We start from the raw sequence: 26,035 nt of genomic DNA, 5'->3' as shown, positions 1-26,035 counted from the left end.
CTTCTCTAAAATACTGGGTGAGGGTGTTCCTTTTTTTAAAAAACTGTGCCTCTAAATGCCTGTTCACAACAACCTTGTTATCGAGCCATTGTTAGTCGAAAAAGACATTCCTGAACTGCCAGTAAAACGAGAGTGAGAGCTTGAATTGACCAGAGAGCACTGAGGCTTTTAGAGATTTTGTGACTGAGTGTAAATGAATACATCAGCATTGCAGCTGAAAAGACAGCCAATTTGCTCCAAATGTTTTGCTTGCCTTATTATATTTGAATTAGAAAACTCCCATCACCACCACTTTTATGCAAAGCGTTAACTTTTTTTTTTTAATAAAATGATGGAATTCCTGTAACAGAAAAAGCCACAAAAGATTAGTTATTTCCTTTTGTTACTGTTAACTATAGAAGGCACTTTTTGAAAAGATTGTGGTGTGAATGCTGAACCTTGAAAAGCTGAAACTGCATCGCTGGCTTTAAAAGTTGAATAAAACCAATAATGTATAAAAGATGTGGAATATTTAAAGTTTTTTTTTTTTCTTTTCAAAAGCCTATTAAAAATTGCTGGCTTTAATTTGTTTGAAGTAACAGCTGAAGAAATATAATTGGTAAAAGTTAGGAGATGTTGAAGGATGAAAAGTAAAATATAAGCTGGGAGCTAAACATCATTTGTGGCTTGATCAGTTGCCAGAGATTCAAATAATTCGGTCCTCACTTCAGACAAAAACAAAGAATTACAGAGAAGACGGAAAAATAATGCGAGGACTTAAAAGTAAAAATGGTTATGTTTGCATAATGTCCGACAAAGAAACGTAGCCACCTGCTTCATTTTTATCTTCACTTGTTCTTAAAACCATTTTCTCTTTGTTTCTCTTTTCTTTCATCGCACCACTGAAAAGCATGTGCGAGTGTGTGTGTGTCCCTGTGGCGAAGGGGAGGGTGTGCTGAAATCATCTGTCTAAACAGTTATGTGTGTGGTGCCTGAACACCTGTTTCTGTGTGGGGACTTGAAGTGTTTCAACAAAAACTTCAGGGGGACAAAGTACAGCGCACTTTAACTTTCATGAAGTTTTCACCAACGGATTTGTGTTCTAAAAACAAAGTAACACAACAATTAGGGTTTTAACGGTGTGAGGAAATATCACTGTTTGACAGTATAAGGTATTACACATTTATTATACCATTATTTTGTACTATTATCAGTTACAGTAGCCCTTAAAGGAACAGAAATCAGAAGGGTTTTTAGGTTCAATTAAGGCCTTATTATAATTTCACGAAATATAATGTCCTGACAGAAATAAAGTGTTATATAAACTTGGAATAAACATATTTTAATAGGACAATAACGGAGAATTCAGTACCGTGGATAAGCAAATGAACACCTAATGATAATCATCAACTTTCCTTCCTCGATAGACCTTGAAATTGGTATATCGCTGCAACTAGGGCTGCAACTAATGATTGTTTTCATAGCTAATTAATCTGTTGATTATTTTCCTGATTATCGTCTTAGTTGTTTGGTCCATAAAATGTCAGAAAATGGTGGAGAATGTTGATCAGAGTTTCACAAAGCCTCAACACGATGCCCTCAAATGTCTCATTTTGACCACAACCTAAAGATATTCATATTCATTCTGTCATAGAGGAGTAAAAGCAGAAAGAAGCTGGAATCACAGACAAAAAACATCAAAATAGTTGGCGATTAATGTTAATAGTGGACAGCTAATCGATTAACAGTTGCAGCTCTGAACACACCGTGAGCAGAAACTCCACACAGCAGCACAGTATTGCAACATAGGTGTCTTCTGACTAAAATAGTATGCATATGGAGTATAGTGCTGCTGTTGCAGCAGGCCTGCTTTCACAGCTGAGAGCTGTCTCTCTATTATGTGTGATCACCTATTATGCTCATAATACACGTCCAATACGAGCTGTAGGGTGTTATGTGATGAATAGACAGGTGGGATTGTTTTTTTTTTTCTGACTCGCCTGAAGATGAATGATGTGTTGAGACCTTATTTTTGCATTGTTCCCATATTTACTTTTAAGCTCGATTTACACTGCTAAGTAAGTAATAATAACACACCTGAAAAGGCGAGTAAATCCAAATGAATCAGGCCTTGTATTGAGAAGAGTTTGATAAGATGAGAATACATCAAACGAGGGTTTAATTCCCGCACCTGGCTCGGCTCAATGGGAGAGTCAGTCTGAGCCCCCGGTGGGCATTTATTCCCCCTGGTGTGAAAGCTTTCGGCGTGTGTTCCTCTTGTTTGCTCAAGTCTCTGTCAGTGCGCTTCAGTAATAATGACAGAGTGGGAGGGCCACTCGGTGCAACTAATAAGGACCGCGATCTAGCAGCAGGCGAGATCCCACTGTGACTTTTTATTTCCAAGTCCAGGAATCCGGAATCAAGACTGATCGTAATCACACATGGATTATGCTTTTGTCGCTGTTTCACGTCTCTTTTTGCCTTAGAGGAAACTTTCTCAGCAACTGTGAGTACTTCAAGAGCACATTTCACAGCAAATTAAAAAAACCCACATGTATATATGTAAATATCAGCGTGTTTATTTCATGAAATCCCCTTCACGGCGGACACATTTTGCATCTTTTGTCGCGTGTTTTTTTTTGGTTTTTTAAATCCGCAGGCATGTCTCGGTCCGTCCAACTTGCCTGTTAACCGGGACGCATGCCTCACGAGGGGGGTCGTTTCTGATTTATGAACGCACTGCAGCGGCAGTAAACGCATCACTTGTGAGCAGCAAAGTGCTAAAAACGTGGAGCGGGACACCGAGGTGGAAATCGTCTCGTAATTATTACAAAAAAATTAAATCAGCCAATCAGCGGTCGCGCAGAGAAAACACGCTCTTTGAATATTGAGCGAAGTTCCAGCCGCTGAATGAATGATGGAGAGACGTGCTGGAGTTTAACTTCACTTTTCACTAACCGTGAGGGATAAAAGCCTGCAAAAATAAATAGACTGTGTCAGTTTGGGTAATAAATCCACGCAGGTTTACAGCAGATGGTGCACTACATGAGGCAAAACAACGTGTGGTCTTAAAGTACCGATTTAACTCCCACACAGCCCTCAGTGATCAGAACCAGTCGTGTAGAGGTGTAGTGTAACTGTGACTGCAGGGCTTGCATGCATTTGCAGAAATGAAGGGAATAACATGACGCCTTCACGCAGACATGGCATGTGATACCTCTGTAGTGCTGCTTGTCTCCGGCCCCATGCATGGTTGCAGTTGTAAGTGGCATGGTCACTTCATCTCCAAGCGCCATGATAGTCCTACTGTAGGCCTGCATGCAAAACTTTAGGATCCAGCGGGAGAAGTGCTGGTACTGTAGCATGCATGGGGATTAATCACGTGGAGGAGAATTAATTTGGATAAGACAGCAAAGAACAGGCAGTAAAAGAAGGAGTGTATCAGGAAAAAATACTGTTGGTCACACTTTATGAGAGTGTGCATATAAATTAAGTTAATGTGTAGTGGGTGTATTATGGTCCATGGAGGTCAAGTTCATTACTCGGCTCTGGCTTTAGCCCTTTTCTTCCCCAGTGGAAATAGATAAATTGTGCAGCAGGAAGGGAGGATTATGGTCTTGGTAACAGGATTACGGCTGTGTTGTCAAAAAAACTACACTACAGGTAGGGCTGGACACAATAAGATTGTCAGGCTTTGTTAACAATATAACTTGATATTTTTTAAATCTCCTCCAAAGCACTCGGCAAAATCAAACATCACAATATTTCCGAACAAATACTGCGGCAGTATTGTGGGGACGACTATTGGTACTTTGACAAAATATTAAAGGTGCACTACGTAGTTTTGGGGAAGACATTTTAATCAGAAGAGAAAGATCTCCACTGACGGATTGTTTAAACAAGCTATAGAAAACAAACTCTTTTCATTTTCATGACTGAATAAACAAAGTGAACTTAAAGGACAGCACAGTTTCATACTGTTTTACTTTGGTTATATGGGGCAGACCCTGTCACCTTTCTAGCTTCTAACAGTGTTCTGAACAGTGTTTTAGAAGTGTTTTATTCAGTTATGGAAACAAATAATATTTCAGAGTTTGTATTATTGCCTCATTAATATTGTAAAAAGTAGCCCCTTTAATACAATGAGATTTTTTTATCAGTAATCATCAGTAATGTGGATATGATGACAGTTGAACAGTCAGGAAAGTTCAGAAAATTACATCTCTTCAATGTAGCCTCGAAAACTAGGAAGAAGTAACACTCATATAACAATATCCAACATCTAAGACAATATATACTGTATAGTCTCATATCATGAGAACAATATAGTGTTGATTTACTGCCAAACCCTAATTACAGGTACTATAAAACCATGTATGCCACCGTGAGTTATAATTTGCCACTTCGTTTTCTGTAGGATAGACAGACTGGTCGCACCTGCGCTGTTGTTTAAAGAGAATTACCACAAAAACAAACAGATTTTACATTCATCTATTCGGTGTCACACATGTGTGAAACTGTTTGCAGGCTTCTATTGAGTTTCTCCTTTTTTTTAAGTCCTTGAAAGTCCAAGGAAAGAAAAAAAAAAAAAACTTGAAACATTTTTTTTCTTTTTGACTTCAGTCACTATTGAAGTCATCACTGTTCAGGCAGTGCACCAACTTTACAAGCAAAATACTGAAGAAGTTTTTGTTTGAGTTGGAGTAGTCCTCGAAAATAACTTCACTGACTTAACTTGTGAGCAGACTCTTACCATCAAGGGTGACTCTGCCCTGAAAAATGTGTGCCGTCTTTGCAATGGCATGAGAGTAATGCTGAAGATTTGGTTTGGCACCATCGTCAAATTGTTTAAGATACTTACTTGTAACTGGAGGTTTTCCCAGGTTTGATCCTTGTATGAGATGTCCTTGACCGAGACGCTGCTGACAGCTTACTCATCAAAACTCAACAGTGTTAATAGAGTTGAAACAAAGATTAAGGCTTTGGCATTATGACTTAAACCGGACAATCTAGCACACGAGCAGCCAAAAGTCATGTATTGCAGATGTCTGTAACTTCTAATATAGTTACTTTGTAACACAAAGTGTAAACTTAATAAATATAATATGTAATATTAATACATTTATTTTGGGAACGGTGAACACCCAGCAATAGGATGATCACATTGCAACGAAAGTAAAATAATGATGAAAACTGCTTACACTTGCTGTCTGTTTTTTTTTTAACATGCAACATAGTGCATCCTATAGATCAACATCAGACACAGTAATACCTCCCTGTTGTGCTGTCTTTACGTTGCTGTAGATTGTTTTCTGAACAGATTAAGTGCATTGGCGCAGTTCCACATCTAATTTGTGGCGATGACACACAGGCCTAATGAATTGCAAACTGTCCACGGAGAACAAGAAGCAGCTTGGCTCGCTAGTTAACAACCGAAACCTTAACATAAACATAGCTTAGAGTATAATGATTTAGCCGCAGTGTAGACATCTCCATTCATCACCGCATGACAGGTGTTCATGAAAACTAATGAACAGAGGAGTCGCAGTTGCTTTCCCAGTTTGGGAGACTTTACCTAGATACATAGAGTGACTTTAGGGACAAAAGAGTGGGCCATGGGAGTGTGGGTGTAAGGGAGAGTCAGGTACAAATCCAAGGTAAAATTGAGTTTCACAATAACACCACTTGCACATAATCTTATTGAGCGGCTGAATTTTAACAGAAAAATGAAAAGACCTGCTTTGAAGACAATTGACAGAACTCTGAGAAATATAATTGCAGCCAGATATAAAAGAAAGAAAACTTCTGAGGCACACAGACAACAGATTGTTTCAGTGCCAGGCTAGCAGATTGATTCCAACCAAAGTTGCTGTTGCACCGAGCAGAATAACAAGTTCAAAATACAAACCAGCAGAGTCGCATTGTTTGCTTGTGTCTGCCGTTAATCTCAGTCCATTAGCTTTGCATTTGTTTGCACTTGCACGCAGATAAATGCTCAGTTAAGATTAGCTTTAGGCAGGTGTTTTCGTTAATGATTTCTCTTTTACCAGGTACGATGACTGAACTGAATTTTAAATTGATTCTCTTTGCTTCCAGGTTTTCAAGTGGACTGCTTTCTCGTGTCAGAGCCATGATTTACTTGTTGAGATGGGCTTCTTTCCTTTGGACTATAAATTCCATTCCTTGCACTTTTGGAATGGCAGTGAGTGAACGATCAGGTGTGTTGTCCTCAACTCTTTGTCTTGTGTCTTTCAACAGTGGGGGGTCATTTGGAAAACTGGGTATATTTTAGTATAGCTGTATCAGTTACTCTTAAATATTATTGTGTCAACATAAAGTGGGCAAGTTTAATCTATTAAATGAATGATCTCTCATTAATGTCACATAGCGTCCTGTATTGGTTAGTCAGAATTATTGGCCTATATTGGGTCATCACAGATGTATCGGTTTTGGTGTATATGTTGTCGGTTAGTGCCAATATGAAAAAATTATTTTAGTGCAGAAAAAGATTCCCAGTGAAGTTTACTGTTTCAGACAATAAAGTTTATTGTTGAACTGCAATATATCCTGCCTCCATTACAGTACATATCTTTATCGCAAAGGTTTGATAAACACATTTGAGAGATCATTGCAAATAAAAAGCATTTATCAGCAGATATACTGTATATCGATATAGACATTTTTGTCGAGGTCAAGGTAAAAAACAGGTTGATGGACAGACATGTATACATGTGGCAGATAGACAGGCAGATGTTGAATCTTATATATGCTTTACATACCAAATCCATGTTGAGAGGATAAACATATCCATATTCTTGCTACGCTGACTGTAACATTTGATAAAAAGCTATAGTGTTGGGACTATGGGACTATCAGTATTCATGAAGTGAGTCTTCATTTAAATGTCTGTAAAGCGGATCTAGGCTTGCCTTTAAATTACATCCTTGAGTCTTCTCTCTTTCTGCTATTTTTCAGTGTTGAAACTAAAGTTTTAAAGATTAATGGAAAAAACTATGAATTGATTTTCTGCTCTGATGTGGGGGAAGTTTGTTTTTAAAAAGAAAGTAAATGCGCTGTGGAATTGATTTAATGATTCAATTTATCATTTGCTTTTCTATAATACCCAGCGAAACCAACTTCTTTCTGGCTTTTCTCTAGATGGCTCATGTCCTCGTCTGACTGTGGAGGATCACAGGTTTTCTGATGTCTTAGATCGTCCCCTGGAACTCACAGGTATGTTCTGAGTGGACACAACTGCTTTGGATAAGTCAACATGGGGTCTTTTAAGCCTAACGATACTCTATCATCCCGTTCACAGGATTTGATCTCACAGAAAAGTTTCTCCTGCGAAAGGGAACAATCACAGAAGACCTGCCGTCGTTTCGATTAGGAAGCAGTCCTCTCATTAAGCCAACAAAGTGAGTAGCATCCTTATGTATGTTGGCGTGCATGCATGTTTATTTTCTGCATCGTTTGGACTCAGACGTTATACCCCGGCTCCTTATGACATTTGAGGATAACCCAGACAGACAGCCTGAATGTCAGCCACGACCCAGTAAATAATCTCCCAATATGCTGCTTCATTTCCACCACCCCCTTGCTCTTGCTGTGGAACCATATCACAATACAAGCCTGCTATAGGATGCAGTCACTCATGTGTGGCCAAGGCTATCAACAGTATTAAACCGGAGTGTTCGTTTTGATTAACATCTTGGCTATTACTCTTTTGCTCCCTGATGTAAATGTTGTGGATATGCAGTTATTTCTTAAAACTCAAATACACTGTCAAATAGCTTAAATGTTATTATAGATTGCTGTTGCACAGACCATGATGAGGATTTATGCTTGCTTTCCCTCAGATCCACATATTCTAAGAAAAAAGAATCTGTGTAGCCATAACTGGATGTCGTGAAAGGGTTGACTTGAGGCAACCCAGATATACCCTGCTCAGAGCAATAGTTCCATTTGCCTTGGCTAATAAGGGCAAGCAGTGAGGTGAGCTGTTAGACAGGGAATAATTTGAACAGAATTAATATATATTGCGTTTATTCTAGAAATCTCCTAAGGGCAAAAAGTGGGACATAAAGGAATGGAAAAAAGAATGTCTGAGCACGTATAATAAGATAGGAATATTAAAATAACTACATAAATGACACACTGAGGTGCCATTTACTGAAGACCTTTATTCCCCTGGTCAACTGGTCGGACCGCTCTGTGGTTTCACCTTGATGCTGATATGATTATATAGTGGGGATTTGAATTTGATATAATATTTATAAAGGCCTTTCTGCTCTTTTACATTCAGTGCCTTAAGCTGTATCAAGAAAGACCAGTGGCACATATGAACCTGTAATGGCTGCCAAACTTAGCTTTACAGTGATGTTTTGGATTTTAAAAAATGTATCTCGAGACGCTTGTCGCTTTGTGTCCTTAGGTCGTAACAGTGAAAGAGAACACTTTGTCGTTCTTCTGGGAGGGGCAGGATATTTTTAGCATTTTTACATGACATGCAAACTGTAAACATTTACTGCCACTCTCTCTCTGGCGAGGTGAAGGAATCTTTGAGCCAGGTGATTTGTGATCTCCTTCCCCGTTCAGTCAGCCGGCTGAAAATACATTTACTTCAGCCGTTCCCTCGGTCTGGGCCCATAGTGCAAGAAGATGCTGGCGCTCAATGACACTGCTGACAGTGTCATTGGTTATAGTGGCGAGACCGCGATCCCTCTCATATCCAATTATCTAAGTACTTTGACAGGTGATACTGCATGTCAGCTGAGGAGGGAAAGCTAGGGCAATTGCACGAAGCAGGAGGCCCCTCTGCCCCTGCCACAGCCACTAAAACATTGCTCACTTAACTCAGAGGATATGCAGCAATAGATGCTCGACTCTCTGAATCTGCCTAATGTTCTGCCAGCTCCTTGGCACAATACACGTTACGGCGCATAAATCGGAGCTGACACGTTCAAGAAACATTTGTGCAGGGCGACAAATTGCCCTACAAAATGCAACACATATTCATAACATGCTTCCATACAGCAATAAAGCAGAGTGCTGCAGTTGCTGTCCGTCTTTAGAAGCATATCTACGTTTGGCCTTTAGGTCACATATGAACTTCTGTCTCATATTTATGTCTGATTCACTATGTGCATGTTAGCTACTCACTTTACACATTTTCTTTCTTATATATAGATAAATAAGTTTCCTTGTCTTTACTTGCCATTTGCAATAAAGGTAGCACGCAGCCTCATTAGACTGCGTTGTTTTGACTGAGATTACAATCCTAGTTTTACAAAACAAAACCCACCGAGGTGTAAAGGTAGAAGGCACACTCGTCTTTATACCTTTTATATCTATTCAGATGTATTTGTTCTTTGCTTCAGCTGTACCTTGAGAGAATTCACAGGCCTGTTTGTTCTTTGTTCCTGTCTGAAAGATCAAATCAAATGCAATTTTTTGGCATATCTTTCTAAAATGGGACCAGAATGAACATTTCTTTTGAATGCGACCGCAGTGTCTCATTATGTGGTTTTTGTGTGATTGAACGCCAACTATCATGAAAACAACTCGTAACAAGTAAAATGTTAAATGGGATTCAGTAAGGTGTTTTCATATTATGTGTTTAGATGCTACATTTGAAATGCAGACACAAAGGAGTTATTCAGACTGAGAAAAAGTGTATCATATCACCAGGGTTTGTGTTTGTTTATCAGTCTGTGGCTTCGGGGGTTTGCGACTGTCTTGTCAGTTAATTAATCATGAGGGCTTACTGCAATCAATACTGTAAACCTGATTCAATCTTTTTTTAAGTCATAAGCATCTATATTATTTCTGGAAAATACAGTGTGTGTCTGTGCTTTTTCGGTTTTATGTTTAGAAACATTATTGTAACCATACATGTGTATGTTTAGGTCAGTGGCCTTTTAGCCTATGGCCTCATAAATACCAGCAGTACTTACTGACAAATATACATCTAGGGATTGTAACTTGGGTTACAGGGTGCATGTGAGGAAGTAAGGAAAATGACCCAAATGTAGACAACAGGGCAGACAGGATTTTAACTGTAAAAATATAATACAGAGGCTTACATGTACAGGCAGCTGAGAATCCACACAGTAACAGGAACAGGGCAGATAAAAGAGTTAGAGGCAGAGGTTGTATTGGCTAGAAAGAAAAAGCACAAAGCAACACTGACTATCTACATGTGTCTGGGGTAAGTGAGAAGTGGCTGGAGACAAGGATGGAGCAAAGTGAACCCAACTGAGCCGTTGTGACAACTTGTTTAGTAGTCATACTATTAGCACATTCTGTGAAAACAGTTCAAGGTTGACTGGAGGTGATAAATTACTGTAAATGAATGTAGTTCTGGTGGCAGATTACACAATTTTGTAAATGGCCGCCTGTTATCAGTGGCCTCTTGAAAGAGTTGGGTACTTTTCGCATTTGAACAGAAGGTACTGGGACCAGTACCCAATGGTACTGGGTTCCAGGTTCTGGTTCTGGATTCAATATTGGTTCCATACAAAGGTTTGGGACATATTAAAAACATACTGTTTTAGCTTACCAAGTAGCATGTTTGTGAGGCATTTCAGATGCAGTCAATGTCTGATAGTTGGCTTGAAGCTAGCAAAAATGCTAAGATAACGTCAGAGACAGTGAACAAAGCCAGTTATCTCAAAGAACAACTTATCCAACTAGCTGATTAATTACATGAAGAGGTTGATGAAGTAGGCAATGCTTCACTTAAAGTTGTGTTGACTAAGCAGGGTTTAACTTTTTGTTGCTGGCTGAAGGTGTGTTTACTAATATCAGCTTCGGCTCCTGTGAGGGATATCAAAGGATATCAAACATGGTACACTCTTCAGCTTTTAGATGTATTTTGTGTTTGACCAGTCGTTTCAGGTAGGAGCGTTTCCCTGGCCTGCTTTGACTTTGGCATTACAGATTTTGCAGCAAGTGTTGGCTGTGTTGAGTTTGAAAGTGTAACCACACTTGGAGGGGTGTAGTCTTGCTCTCTCTTTCTTTCTATACTCGAAAGATGCACTCTCAGGCAGCAAAATTTGGCACAGCTTGCAGCTTGATTTTCATGTGAATCTGTACTCGGTAGTCCAGACGTAGTTCAGTGGATACTTTTAAAAGTATAGAGTTTGGTACCTTGAAATAAGATCTCTACATTTATACTAACTGATGATAACATAGAAGTCTTACACATCTCGGCTACAGACATGTACACTCAGTTGTATAAATTATACTTCTTCTAGATCACAGGCATGCATTAGATTTAACTTGATCAGTGGCAGTCTATCATGCTGGCAAGCACAGCATTTCCACATTTAAACAGGAAAGGGAACTCGTGCTGAGAGGAAGTCCTAGCAAGCATGAATGATGCATTTACTGTGTAAACCAACATGTTGGATCCCACTTTGATCTGCTGGAGGATTGAGTGTCAGTGATAAGGATGTGAGCCAACTAGGCTAACATTTGAGGTTTGATTGTTTCAGCTACAGCAATCTGAGTCCTCTGACTCGTTTAAAAGAACCCTCCTGGATAGGATTTCTGACAAGCCAGGACACTAAAGCCGCTTCCGGGAGATTCTCTACCAGGCCGGGAGTGTTGCTGTGACATTCTGTCAAACCATTGTCTCTGATTATACAAGGGGTAGCGGCAGCCAAGCAATATACATGGTCAAAGAGATTTTCCGAGAGTGGTGATAGTTTCCAGAAAGCACATGGTTGTTCCTTTTAAAAATGGAATTAGGTCTGATTATAACTCTGGTGGCAGCCAGGGTGCTATCCTGTGATGTTTCGTTCTTCCGCTGATAATTGATGTGCACTATTTAACAACATACAGCACAAATCACTCTTCTCTAAAAGACATGTTACTCAAGAAGATGTTTTTTTTCCAGTGTCTTTATTGCTGTGGCAACTGCAGTAGTTAGTAGTTAGTAGCTCTGGACCAGGCCCCACTACAGCACTTCACATTGTAGAATCCGGCCCTGTAGTAAACAAACGTCACACCATTTACAATGGAGCAAAACATTCTCATTAAATGAATCCAGGAGGTAGTTGCATTTCTTCCAAAACATATTTGCAGATGCAGAGTCCTTATAGATCCTCACTCATTACTTACCCAGACATTCTTCCAAAGAATCAGAAATACAGCGTTCAAGCCAACTTACACAGAGTTTCGGGTTTTGCCATTTAGCCACAGATGACAGTCAACACGAGGTCGGGAACTTTAACCCTCTGGGCCCTCAGAGATCAAGTGTGCCGCACTGTAGACAGACAGTTGTTTTGAAATCAGAGCACTTAGTTGGAGACTTTGAGGAGAAGGGTGTGAAGTCCAGGGCCCTAACGAAAAAACAACCCTGCAGAGTATTCACAGTTAGTGCATACGCTCTTGGAGTTCTCTGTTATATTTTTCTCTCATGTTATTCCCTGCCTCTTGTAATAATGTGTAATACGTTGGGTACAAGCAGTTAGTGTATGTGCAGCATGGTAATATTCTGTGTTGAGTTTATTTCATAAATCCACATTTTTATAAATTGCCCTGCCACTTTTCATATTGATTTGCAGCTGAAATAGTCCTTTAGCCCTCGGGCAACAAATAACCTTCCCAGTCCTTGGCCTCTTAGAGACATGTTTGATTTTTCGAGAGCTTTAACTTGGTGTATTTATCATTTTAGTCATGTACCGTTTACACTGAAATCTAAAGAATTCAAGGGACACAATAGAAGAGGGTATGAAGCTCTGAGAGAATAGGAGATGATATATTGGAGTGAAAACTAATTTCCAACCTGTCTGAAGAAACTCTCTCTCTCTCCCTCCCCCAGGCTGTGCTCTGCCTTCTCAATGACCTTATCATTGCATTATTATTATTTTTGCTGATCTTGATTTATTATGTTTATGCTCTTCCACTGTTAATCTGAGTCTGGAGTTAGGGCTAGGGTTAGGGCATTTTGAAGGGTACAATGTTTTGCTGCTCTTATGTATAAAATTAGGGAGGTAAGGGGGGGCTGTGGGCTGAGGGATGAGTTACTGAATAAGCTGTAATTCATACAAGGGTGGGTGTGATTTGAAAAATGATATTGTTTTTCCTATATATCCCCTATTTTCTCCGCATATTTTGCCTCTGCTAGAACACATTTTCGGCTGTGCACACAGAATTGTTATTTGACTTTACAGAGCAGCTGAGGTCACACACATAAACCTATAGCTGCATTGCATGAGGCATCCATAACCCTGTAACTGTGGCACGTGAGGTAAAAGATTGTGTTCTGTGACTTTGGATCAATGAATGACAGGGAAGCCAGTATAAAATTCATCAAGCTTAATGGAACCAAGTTTGTCAGGTTTATTTATGTGAATGGCTCTGCGGTAAGAAGATATTTAAATGTTTTATTGATCATCGCAGTTGATTGACTGGTTCATTGTCCAGCCTCTGAGAGCCTTTAGAGTTTTCATTCAGTGTTGAGAAATGAAACATGACACCATTATCTTTCATATTTAAGATGTTCTAATGTTAAATTTATTAATCATATTCTAGGTAAGGTAAATTTGTAATATAATCTGAGTGTGTTATATTGTGTGTTTTTTTAGAGTAATATTTCCAACTGGGCTTTCAAGTGAATACTCCCTCGTCACCCTCTTCCGGGTGAGAAGAACGACAAAAAAGGACCGCTGGTATCTTTGGCAGATATTCGACGAGTCCGGAGGCAGTCAGGTGGGCCCACACTGTATGCTTTAATGTCACACAAGAGTTTCAGGTACAGCTGGGCAATATATCAATACTTTATTGTTATCGGGATATGAGACTAAACTTAGTAATTATATCCACATCACTGATAATTATTTATCAATAATCTCATTGTGGGAATATTTTGGGAAAGTGCCAATAGTCATCCCTGCATTATCATCACTGTGTTGATATTTAAGTATTTTGTGTATTTAGTATATTGTGTATTTATTTATATATGTGTGCGATTTAGCCTAAACATATTATGATGATTAAAAGATTTTAATGATGGGATGGAAAAGAACCCTTTTTTCAAACTCTCCTTTGCTCCTCAGGTGTCTGTTGTGGTTGACGGTGGCAAGAAGTCGGTGGAGTTTTCTTCCCCGGGCCTGATAAAAAACACTCTGCGCTACACGTTTAAGAGCCGTGACCTACATGCCCTCTTTGATCGCCAGTGGCATAAGCTGAGCATTTCTGTACAGAGCAACATAGTCTCCATTTACATGGACTGCAAGCTAATAGAAAGGAGACTGACTGATGAGAAGGACAGCATTGACCCCAGTGGGCGCACTCTCATTACTACACGAGTGGAGGATGGACGACCTGTAGACGTATGTCCCAGGCAAACCTTTTTTTTGTTGTCTTAAGTTGCATCTATTTTAGCAGTATTGTTGCTCGCCTCCAGTATCAATCAAAAGCATTCAGTGAAATTTTGAGGAATGCTTTCAAAACACACTTCGGGGCGTATTTTTAATCTGTGTAAATCTTCTATTGTGTCATATGTGTTACGCTCATTCTCAGAGGTTCCCCAAAGTGCTGAAAAATCATCAGGTCACCCGATGCCTCTGGGTAGAACTCAAGTAGCGTTAACAGCCCACTGTTTAGTCCATGTGATTTGTAAAGTTGAAAGTCAGTAAATCCAAGAAAATGCCCGGGTTCAAGTTCTTCTGCAGTTCTTCATAAAGAGTTTTCTTCAATTCATATCACAGGTTTAGATGTGATGTTTTTGAACGGATTTGCTTGCAAGGACAATGTCAGGACAACTTCAAGCTAGAACAGCTGACAGTTTAACAGAGTGTACCTCAGTGACGAGCAGACATTTGTCAGTCAAAAGAGAAGCATGATGTGATGATGAAACTGTTACATGATGCTGGAATGGTCCTGTAATGAGAGCTCTTTTCCACAGGTTGAAATGAAGCAATTTCTGATCTACTGTGACCCTTACATGGCTGAAATGGAAAATTGCTGTGAGCTGCTGGAGCCTAAGGTAATGTGCTATGATGCGTCACCATAGAAGTTAAGCCTACTATTCATTTAAAGTAAAGTGGAAGCTGCTTATAGTGATCACAGTTTCAGTTATCAACCACTCATACGTATAAAAAAAAGCTTCAGACAGAAACATTCCTATCATACCGTTTAAATAATTTAGGTATAATAATCAAATGCTCATTTTGTGTCTTTTCACACAACAGTACAGTAACAGTAATCCTGTTGTGGTAACCTGTCTGTTTCCAGCTACTTATTTGAGGCTGGTGTTGCATGAACAGTGACATCTTAATGGGGGAAAAAAAAGTAATTTCCTCTCAATGAAAAAATGTAGTCTCCTAGAATCTCATGACAAACTGCCAAAAAAAAAGCCAACGAGAAGCAGCAGTGAGATTCTGCCTTCCTCAGGCTACCTTGTGTAGCCTGCTCAAACAACAAGAAACACTTTTGGCTGCTAGCGATGGAGACAGAAACGAATGTGCACGGGGAGAGCCCCTGTGGTTGTAGTGAATTGATAATGCCCAGTCACATAATCCCCCCTTCAGCTTGCCCTTGTTGAGGGAAAGGCTCTACTGACACTGCTTTTAAATTCACTAAATAGCAAAAAAAGTCTGTTTTATATTGTGAAATAAAGAGAAATATTCTGTTCCAATAATTATCCACTGTAGTGATCAAATGAGCCCAGCCAGATATATAATCAATAGAAGGGGTTTCCACGTGAGTAATGACATATCTATCCTTTACCATTTACATATAATGCATTTAACATCTAAATAAATAAATCAGAAGATACAGTTACACCCTATAACAACCAGCATTAATAAATGGTAAAAAGTTACTTTACTGTTAACAAACAATGTAATGCCTTATAAACCATTAACAAAGTAATATAAACATCAGTTGCAGCTTTACCAGAAACAATTGCTTAATAAATGGTTTATAAAGCATTTCATTGTTTGCTAACAGTGAAACAACTATTTACTGAAGTTTAATTCATCATGAATTAGCATTTATCAATGAGCATTATTATAAAGTGTTACTCAGGATACACTATATAGCATGTTTGGATTAAGAATTCAGAGGGGGAGAGCTGTGCTTCAGTAGCACAGTGTTGAAGTACTGTGAACCTACGCAGCATTATCAGACAATCAAAACATTTGAAAGGTTTTTGTCTGACCCATGAGGGCATGCATCCCCGCAGAGAAACTTAATAACAGACATCTTCCATCAACGTAAATCAATCAGAGCTAATGTTACAGTGATTCCAAATGGAGAGATGACCTTTGACCGCTTTGCCATTACATGTCACCATAAGCATGCTGTCATGTCAGTGTAAAGTTACTCAGAGGGAATTGTAACAACCTTGAGAAGGACTTATCACTGGGAGTCTGCTTAGTACTTTCTAAGTTTCACTGCACAGGATGCACTTGCAGCCTGACCAACTGTAACTATAATCCAGCTAAAAGCCAGGTTACCTCGGGTTAAGTGTGCTGAATTAAATGGGATTTTGGAGTTGCCATGAAGCAAACATGACAAAGGATGGTATCTAAATGGTGAACTTTCTGTATCGATCCAGTGTGAAGCCAAGGAGACGTTTAATGGTACTGCCCCTCCCCTGGTAACAGCCCATCTGCCTCAGATGCTGTCTCAACCGGCCATGCAGTCAATTGACAGATGTCAATGTCCAGCTGAAAAGGTACAATCAATTCAGCCCCACAAGGGCCTCTAATTGAGTAAGTGTAATGGCTATTTAAACTGACCTAGCACTAATTTACACTGTGTTTACTCAATACTTATAAGCACTAAACAACCAGTTAAAGGACATTTATACCAAAATAATTTTCTTTGGATGTCTACCTAAAACAGTATAGCCATAATATATTAGTAAACACAGGTATGACTCCTAAACTTTCAATGGATGGTAATTCTGCACACCACTATAAATTTGTGAAAATGCAAAAGTATTCTTTCAACTGCAAATTTTAATGTTAGATTGAAATGCAAATGGAGACCTGAAAGCTTCGAGCTGTCTTTGAAGAGAGCAGATGGTACAGCTCTGAGCCGATGTCCAATTCCACACTCCGCCTTTTATGATTTTTACATTTTGCCTGTAAGTTACAAACAGAATGAACTGTTCATAGTCTAATCAACATAAGAGCACTCTATTTCCTACAGTATAAATACAATTTGGATAAAAGACTAGGGTCATATAATAGAGATGATACATTTTCTTACTTCTCAGGCAAATGATACTGTGCAGTATTTTCTGAGGATTGACTTTATTGTATAGAACATTTTAGTTAGTATGTGAATTATGGTCAGTATCACTAAATTAAGAATACTCTAACTCTAGACTACAGTAATGTGTCTTGATTTAACATCACCAACCTCACTGATAACAAACACAGCCTGAAGTATATTCCTGTAAACAACATCCCTAGATTAACAGCTGTAAGCTATAACAGTGCCCTTCATTGGACAAGTTCATGTATGTGTTGTCAAATGTTAATATAAATGCAGCACTATGCAAAGCTATATGTTATCATGGCAACCATAAGTAAAGATGATGAGCCTAATTTTTTTACTTTTTCTTATGTCATCATCAAAATGAATTAATTCAAGTACTTTACTTAATGCTGGGCAGTTTAATCTACAGCATATATATAAGACCATCATATATATGTAGCATTGCTGTCCTGTGAGAATCACGTATCTCTAAAAAGTCAATTTTTCACGAGGTCAGAAAAACAGCCTAATCAGAAAGGGTTTTAAATGTTTATTACCTTAAGAATAAGGACAATTTCCTAAACCCTCAAAGGAATCCTTCAGTTTATCAGACAAATGCAGATTCAGTATTACCAAATTTGGAGTTTTGTGGTTTTTAACTGAACAGCAAGGGTATGTACAGTAGTGATCTGAAAAGTAACTATTAACTAAAGCTGTCAGATAAATGTAGTGGTGTAAAAAGTACAATACTTGCCTTTTTAGATGTAGCATAGCAGAAGGATAAAGTTGCACAATATGGAAAAACTCAAGTAAAGTACCTCCTCTTTGTTTTTTGTTTTACGTTCAGAACTCCAGTAAATGTACTTAATTACATTCTACCACTAGAAGACCAAATCAAACGAGTGGCTCACACAGAATCAATAGTCAGATTTACAAATCATAAATCAGTCTTTTAATGTCATGGCACAATGTGTTGAAGAGAGATCCAGTAGCAACAGCCACATTCTCTCTTTGATTATGAGAAATCTTTTAATCCCACTAATGTAAACTGTGTGCACAGGGAGAGTCTGGTCTTCCAGGTGTGTCTGGACTGCCAGGACAAAAGGGGGATAAAGGAGACAAGGTATGGATGATATTTTTATGATGTTGATATATGCACTTATTTGTCTCTGTATTTATTTAAAAGGAAACATGTAGGGTTAAGTGAATGTTAGAGATGCAATATTTTCACTGCAGTCGAGACTTAAGTGAGTGGGCAGCGTTACGTTCAACGTTCACAATTCACTGTAAGTCATACATAATGCAGAAACATTGATTTAATCATGGAGAGTATCATCACTGGGCCACCGGGCTTTGTTCCTTCTTGCCAATCATTATAGTCTTGTTCTCAAATGCAACTCTGAACTGCTGCCTTTGTCTGTGGCCAGCACCACTGGTTCTTCAAGATGTCAAGTAAGCGAGCATTCGAGTCCCTTTAGGACAGGACACTTGAAAGTCATTGTCAGAGGGAGTGGGATACAACTCTCCATCAGCAAGCAAATATCTCTGCTGTAGTGTCTGACAAAGTTCAATGTTCAGACTTAGATAGATACGATACCATTTACAATTACCTTGACAAGGTGAATTTTCTCCCAAATCTCCCAAGGTGTGTGAATTGGGAAATCATACATTTGTCCATTCCCTAGAAAAACAGGTAGTTCAAAAAGAGAAGAACACTTTCTCAATGACAGCTCAATAGACAGGTGGATTTGTAAATGCTAAATGCCCTGGCACTGACAAGTGTGGGTGTTGCGTTGGTCGGAGGTCAACAAAAAACATAAATGAACCGCCAAACATCCAGACAACAAATTGTTCTCTAGACAAATCACAGTATGAGATGCCCTTTTAGCCGTCGGTGCAAGGTTAAAAAAAGAACCAGAGGAGAATGTGTTCAGCTATGAATGGAATTCATAGGGATGAACAGGTGGTGGTACTGTACGTCTGATAAGACCAGATGGCTTTTGGGGTCAGTGTCCTAATTACCATTATGTGGCTGTTGGATTAGGATATGCTGGATGACTGTTAGCCTTTTCCTTCAGGAGAACTACTCCTCCCTCAAAGCAGATATGCATGTGTGTAAAATCATTATACCTTTAGAGCTCAGCACTGGAATTTGGAACCGGGGTATTTTATTGTGCTGTCTACATAATAATGTGTTGTGACTGTTCCATTGACACAGTCCTTAATACTGTTTAGATTAGCCTCACAATTAAGTTGCTGCTCTTTCATAAATAGTGTAAAATTAATCACAAATGACAAAGATTTCTAGATTATTGAGAGAGCAATTTGGGTTTTGCATTTAGCTGCCATGTTTCCATGCAGTTATTACAATTTAAATCAGGAGAGACTTCATTCTGAGTGAACAAATACATTTTTATTGCCCTGAGCACAATAAAATGAGAACGTAAAAGTCTTTGGCTGCTAGACCCAATCGTGAATTCATCATATTTGGGGGTTGTTGAAGCTGTGAGTAGTATAGGAAACCCCACCGATGGAGTCTAGACACTATTGGTGGTGGTGATGGGATGGAGAGAATGGCTGAAGATCTGTATAAGATGGGGAGTGGATTCTGGTGAGCTCAACCCAGGTACTGGATAAGAAGGACTGGAGGTGAAAGAGGTGCAACAGTTTGTACTGAAATTACAGCTGACAACAGCAGAGGGGAAAACAGATTTAAAGTTTGACGGCAGTGACACGATAGGCAGGTGGAGACTGTGGCAAAGTCTGGTTGGTTTAAATGAAAGAGAAATAAACGGCTCCTAGTCAGCTGATTAAGAAGAAGTAGGAAGAGAGAGAGAGAAATGTGAATTCCTGGTTGAACTTAGGCTGAGCTTCATGTCAGTGACACTTTGGGAATAATGAGCTTCTGTCATTATATTCCTATTATCTAAATATATAATGTATATGCGAATAGATTTGTATAGCATTAAAGCTTTATAGTTTTTGTTATTTGGCGAGGTGACAACTCTTAATCAATCGTAGATCTTTGTATATAAAACGCCCTATGTTGGAACCCATTTTCTTGCATTTCTTAATCAGAAACAAAGAATATTACATTCAAAACTCTGTGTGTATAGCAACAGATTGTCTTAATCAGATTTGTAAATGTGTTATAATTGGCCTCTAATGACTCTTAATTGACCTAGCAGGGATCAGCTCTCAAGCTGTAATGTGTCCGTGTATGAGCACTTTGAGTGTGTTGGTGGTGCTGCTGATTAATTACTTGCTGCTAATTGTTATGTCTACATTCAGTGGGTAAGAATGCATCAGGCAATTTCACATTTCACAAAAGGCAGCTTGTATAGTTTAGCAGGCACTGTGACAAATAGTTTTATTGGCCAAGTTTGTTTTGAACCCAAGCACAACCAAACAGACGCTAACAGCCGCGCACATCTCTTATCTGTCTGTGTACAACAAAGCAAAAGCATGTTCACAGTGCATGTAGCTGTAAATCGCTTAGCTGTTACGTTACAATACTCAACAGTTATTTAAACACAATTTTCAGGAGCACAGGCCATTCCATGTTTTTCTATTAATTCTGCGGGGCCATGTCTTGTGCTGTGAGTCAGTGACTCATACTGTTAACATCTGAAATCTAATTTCAGGTCTTCAACAAATCAATACTTGGCACCATTTGTTTACTTACCGAACAACAAAATTCAAAACAAATCCCATTACATGCTTGGGCACTCAATCAATGAAGTTAAGGGAAAAACTTGATCAGGGGCTACTCGTTCTAGACCCGGCTCTCTAGTTTGTGTTCAGTAACCTGGTACACTGAGCTGATAACAACCCACCGTCGCTTTTTTCACATTTTAAAAATGTTATCCTGATATTTTACCCGTTGTTCCGCTTTTGATTAGTAGTATGATCAGGTAAAAGTTATTTGTTTTTCATCAGGCTGATAAATCTCAATGATAGCCCGAGCAATATATTGATTGTCTATCACATGTATATTGGTATTGACATATATATATGTATATATATATATATATATATATATATATATATATATATATATATATATATATATATATATATATATGAATATATAGGCTAGCGTGGTCCCCGTCGTAGTGGGGGAACTCGGGGCAGTAACCCCCAAACTAGGAGAGTGGCTCCAACAGATCCCAGGAACAACATCTGAAGCCTCAGGCCAGAAGAGCGCAGTCCCAGGAACAGCCAAGATACTGCGCAGAACCCTCAAACTCCCAGGCCTCTGGTAGAGGACCCGAGCTTGAGGATGACACAGATACCAGCCCACCAGGGGTGAAAAGGAGTTTTTTTTTTTTTTAATATATATATTACGTATATATTACGTATTACTTCTGTTACGTATCTTTGTCCCGAGTGTTTGAAAACCACATTTGAGGGATCATTGCAAAAAATCAGTACATAACAGCTGATATATCAATATCAGAATTTTTTTCTTCCTAATAACGGTATCAGTGTCAGCCCCAAAACTCTAGTATCAGTTGGGCTCTGCTCTCAAAAGTTAAATAAACTTAACCAAACTCAAGAATAATGTCATGTTTAATGCTGATAAAGGCTTGTGATATAAGAAACCTGTGTGGCTGGCACACAGCTCTTTATTTTAGATTATTTTTCAGGCTTTTGAGCCTTTATTTGACAGGACAGTTTAGAGAATGACAGGAAATGGAGGAGTGAGTGGGGGAGGACATTCAGCAACATTCAGCAACCAAGGCCGCTGTTACATGAGTCACCCACTCTGCCAGTTGAGCAATACAAGTGCCCCAGCTTTTTATTTCTAATTAACACCAATTATACCAACACAGCCAATCTAAAGCTATTTCTTTTCACTGTGGTATTATTAAATCATTAAGTGAAAATGGCATATCTAAGTTAAGATATTACTGTAATTACTGCAACAGTATTTTTCTATATCACCAACGCCTAATGTAGGGTTGAGTTACGAATGTCAAATGGCTTGAACAAGTGTTTCGAACATGTATGCACATAAAATGAAGTTGTGGCATCAGAAAGCAATATGCTGAGTCTGAAGTTGTTAGCTTTTCTTGCTTTTCCTACAGAATACTTTACTTAGATGATTAAATGCTCAAAGTAAATATGAAAACTAGGTATTCTGTTCCTGACATTTCATTTTATTGTTGAGACAAAGTGATTACGGTTTAAAGTTCTGACCTACTTCTCCCCATGTGTTCCTCCCACCTCGGGTCTTGAGAGGTTCATCATCTTTTTCATTTCAACCTCCTTCTCCTCTTAATCCCCTTGTTCATCTCCTTCATCTCCTTATACGTGCATAGTGTAATGAATTGTTTTTGCAGCATGAGAGATGGAGGCATTCTCAGTGTGTAGAAATACCACGTAATCTTAGGTTAAATATTGACTTAATAAATCTCAGGCACGGAGACATTTGTTTAAATGATGAATCAAATCAATACCTTTACAGGCGTAGAAGCTTCAGTGCCACTGCAACACTTGGTACACTGACAATGGGGCTTTGAGATAATTTAACTAACACAGTAACTATAGTTGCTGTGTTTGATAGACTAATGTGCAATAGTTAAATAAAGAACTAGAGATAAATCATGATGGTTTAACATGGTAAGAGGTTAATGGTGCAATGTGTAATACTTATACATGTGAAGAGCTATTAGTTTTGACATTATGCGAAAGATGATGTTTATGTTAAAGAGATGCGTGCTAACCAGCTAGCCCAGGCCTGTCCTGTCCTGTCCTGTCCTTTGTAACTTATAAGACAGTGGTCCCAGTTTCAGCTAGGAGATGTATGCGAGCGACATGGTTACTATGTTCAGCAAGCTTTTGTAGATTTAAAAAAAAAAAAAATGAATTGACTCGTTATAAAACGCACATCTTGAAAATTCATTGGAAACCAAAAAAAACAGTCATGGTTTATCTTTCCACTGTCAACGATCCACAACAATCATCTCTGGTTTGGTCGAAATGAATCTTTAATTCTCTTCTCAACACCCTGCTTTTCCACGCTGGTGACGACCAACCATCCTGTCGCTGCTGTGACGCTTCACACCTCTTCTGTCGCCGTCTTCGTCGTCCCCAGAGTCAGAGATCTGGTCAGAGCTGCTGTAAATTCCCTGTCGTCAAACTGGCCTCCGTCAGTCTTTGAGCCCGGTAGAGCTGCGCGATGATGCTGCTGTGACCCCCGCGATCCATGCAGACTCCAGTCAGCTAATAGGGTCACTAACTTGCTAACGTCAGCTAGCTGCTACAGCCAAAGATAGGAACAGCAAGAGTGCAGTGAACAGAAGTTATGGTTTTCTGGTGATATGCTGTCCCCCTATCCTTGGCCATATCTTACACACTGCAGCTTTAAGGTATATTTGATTTGATAGTGCAGGCAGAGCTGCATATAATATGATGTCAGAGCAGTATATGCAGTGTGCCATTGACTTGACGTTAGCTGAATTTAAGTAAAGTAAGCAGCTGGAACAGAATCATAATTCTGAGTGAGAGCAGCAGGTACGTGAAGATGACAGAATGTCACTGATCATTCAGTGAAAATGTTTCTCATGTCTCATGGGATCTGCAGATGTTCCCATGCCACTACCAGTAAGAGAAAAACAGTAGAAAACTAGTTTATTTTGAGGCATCTGTCACGCTAAGACACTGTCATGTGTAGTAATCGCTTTTCTCTCATTCACTCTGACCTTGTTGCACATTAATCTGTCTGATAAATTATGGTAGCGGTTCACGTCTGCTAAAGCACATTTAATTAATATTGATCCCTAAATTTCCAAGGGAGTTCATGTGACTATTAAACGGTGCTGCACCCTTGTAGATTTACATTATAATACATTGAAGGGGGGTAACAAAGTCATAGCAAATACTGTTAATAAGGTAAGCTCATGAGACTTTCAATTACTAACATGAGAATCTCAATCTGTCTAAGATTAAGAAGTAGTCAGAGTGTGGCTATTAAGAAATGTAGCTTGACTTTGTAGAGATTAATCAAAGACATCTGGGCAATTTAGAGCATTTAAAACACCCATAATAAGAACTGCAGGCCAATCACCGTGACCTACTCAGAGGGTTTCTTGGGAAAGTGTGTGTGGATTACTTAGGCTGTGTTACTCCAACAGAAAGTACTATCCCGCATTACAGTCAGAGTTTGATGGAGGATTCTAATGCACTGCAAAGGGATTAAACTGTGATGATTAATCCAGAATCCCTCAGGAAATTAAACAGATAAGGATTGGGTTATAAGAATGCAGCTTACTTGAAAGGAAATCCATTTTCTATGGCCCTGCACATAAACCCTGGTATTACTAGATTTACAGCTCCTGCATGTACATGCAAAAGGAAAAAAACACAGGCATAATGGTGAAATTAAAACTTCTTCTCCTTTTACAATACCCTTAATTTGTTTTGCACCATTTACAACTCTCCTGCCCCTATGGCTTGTGTTTTCAATTAGAGCCCTCTAATTCAATTTACACTCATTGTACCTCCAAAGTGAATAATTCCAGGAGTTTTATTCAAGGCACTTTATTATTGTACTGACACTGAATTTTGATTAGCTGTCAAAACCTTGCATTGTTTCCATCATATTCATCATAGAGAAAATATTATTTGGGTTTCTAAAAGGGTTTGTGCCAGTGGTGGAATAGCACATTTGAATAAATGTAGGCTAAATTCAAAGCGCTGTGAAATGTGTACATTCCCATATGCATTTCATGGGGTTTTATCTGTTCATAATGAATATCAGCAGCTGTGAGCTGGAAAATATTACATTGGCCACATGGTATTTGTAACATCTACTCTTTTATTCGCTTATATGAATCAAATGGTTCATATTGATCAAAGGTTGACTTGGTATGTTGTGTAGACTAATGGGACCTAAGGGATTGAGATGACATCTCAGTTATTAGGTTTGGCCACATTTTCTCGTTCAGCCTAAAAAAGCTTATTGAGTTCAGACAAACAGGGCTTGAAATGAGGATGTGACCATGAATGGGCACCATGTTTAATTAGATTCTTAGCTCGCAGCGAGTTCTGTATTAGCTTAATTTGTTGAGTGCCTATCTACCTCCGTCGTCTCTCTCTAAACATTATAGTGGAGAATTTGTTCCCTTATCTTTCCACTCTCATCCTTGTTTTATGCTGCCTTGTAAAGTTATACCCCTGAGACCAACAAACTTTCTTTCCACTCTGGCCCTGCCCTGCCCTCTTTTTTTTTTAAATAATACAATTATTAAAATGATACAATGAACCTTAACAAGGTTCAGATTTGTGTGTCCCAGTTGTTGGGAAATAGTATCCAAGTCTGCAGCTGCTGAGACACTGTGTCAGTAAGAACTTGTGTAACAGCTGTCGGGGCAAGATCGCCGACAAAATGACAAGCGTTCATAAAGCTATTCACTAATGTGTGAACGAGAGACCTTTCACTAACTGGTCTGTGTGTTGTTCCCGTCACAGGGGGACAGAGGGGAGGCCGGGTCTCAAGGGAACCCAGGACATAAGGTAGGCCGCCCACTGACGAAACAACTTAAAAACCTTCAATTCCTTAAAAGTCCCTCGTGTTGTTTTGCCCTTGAAGCTTTTATTTAAGCTGTGATTTACACAAAGTCCGTTTTTTTCTGTTTTTTTAAATAAATAAATTGTATTATAGTTTTGAATTGATTTTTGTTTGTACTGCATGTTTTTTAGCTCCAGTGAATAGCAGGTGGCACTTGTTGTTCAGTGATTTATGGAATCTGTCACTGCCTCTCTGGGATGATTTTCTAACATCATTGGATTGAATCACTGGCTTGCTTTGTGTTGACCCCATCACAGC

General features: G+C 39.0%; 1 protein-coding gene across 4 annotated transcripts in view; it reads left to right on the top strand.

Annotated features, from left to right (window-relative positions):
• Positions 1–26,035, top strand: part of LOC311270834 (uncharacterized protein) — a 115,615-nt gene that overhangs the window by 2,916 nt on the left and 86,664 nt on the right. For 2 of the 4 annotated variants that reach the window (XM_084376026.1, XM_084376025.1), the window contains 9 exons: positions 6,076–6,197; positions 7,138–7,212; positions 7,298–7,397; positions 13,575–13,698; positions 14,046–14,321; positions 14,897–14,977; positions 16,553–16,672; positions 18,263–18,325; positions 25,678–25,722. In XM_084376026.1, the coding sequence (XP_084232152.1) occupies positions 6,076–6,197; positions 7,138–7,212; positions 7,298–7,397; positions 13,575–13,698; positions 14,046–14,321; positions 14,897–14,977; positions 16,553–16,672; positions 18,263–18,325; positions 25,678–25,722 (1,006 nt within the window). Of the gene's footprint in view, positions 1–2,302; positions 2,486–2,822; positions 2,939–6,075; positions 6,198–7,137; positions 7,213–7,297; positions 7,398–13,574; positions 13,699–14,045; positions 14,322–14,896; positions 14,978–16,552; positions 16,673–18,262; positions 18,326–25,677; positions 25,723–26,035 lie in introns of those variants that run through there. The other 2 variants (XM_084376027.1, XM_084376028.1) reach the window with 2 other exon arrangements.

This window comes from Pagrus pagrus (assembly GCF_965226575.1).
Source record: "Pagrus pagrus genome assembly, chromosome: 15".
Lineage (NCBI taxonomy): Eukaryota > Metazoa > Chordata > Actinopteri > Spariformes > Sparidae > Pagrus > Pagrus pagrus.
The sequence above is the reverse complement of the archived record's forward strand: the minus strand, read 5'-3'. Positions and strand labels throughout refer to the sequence as shown.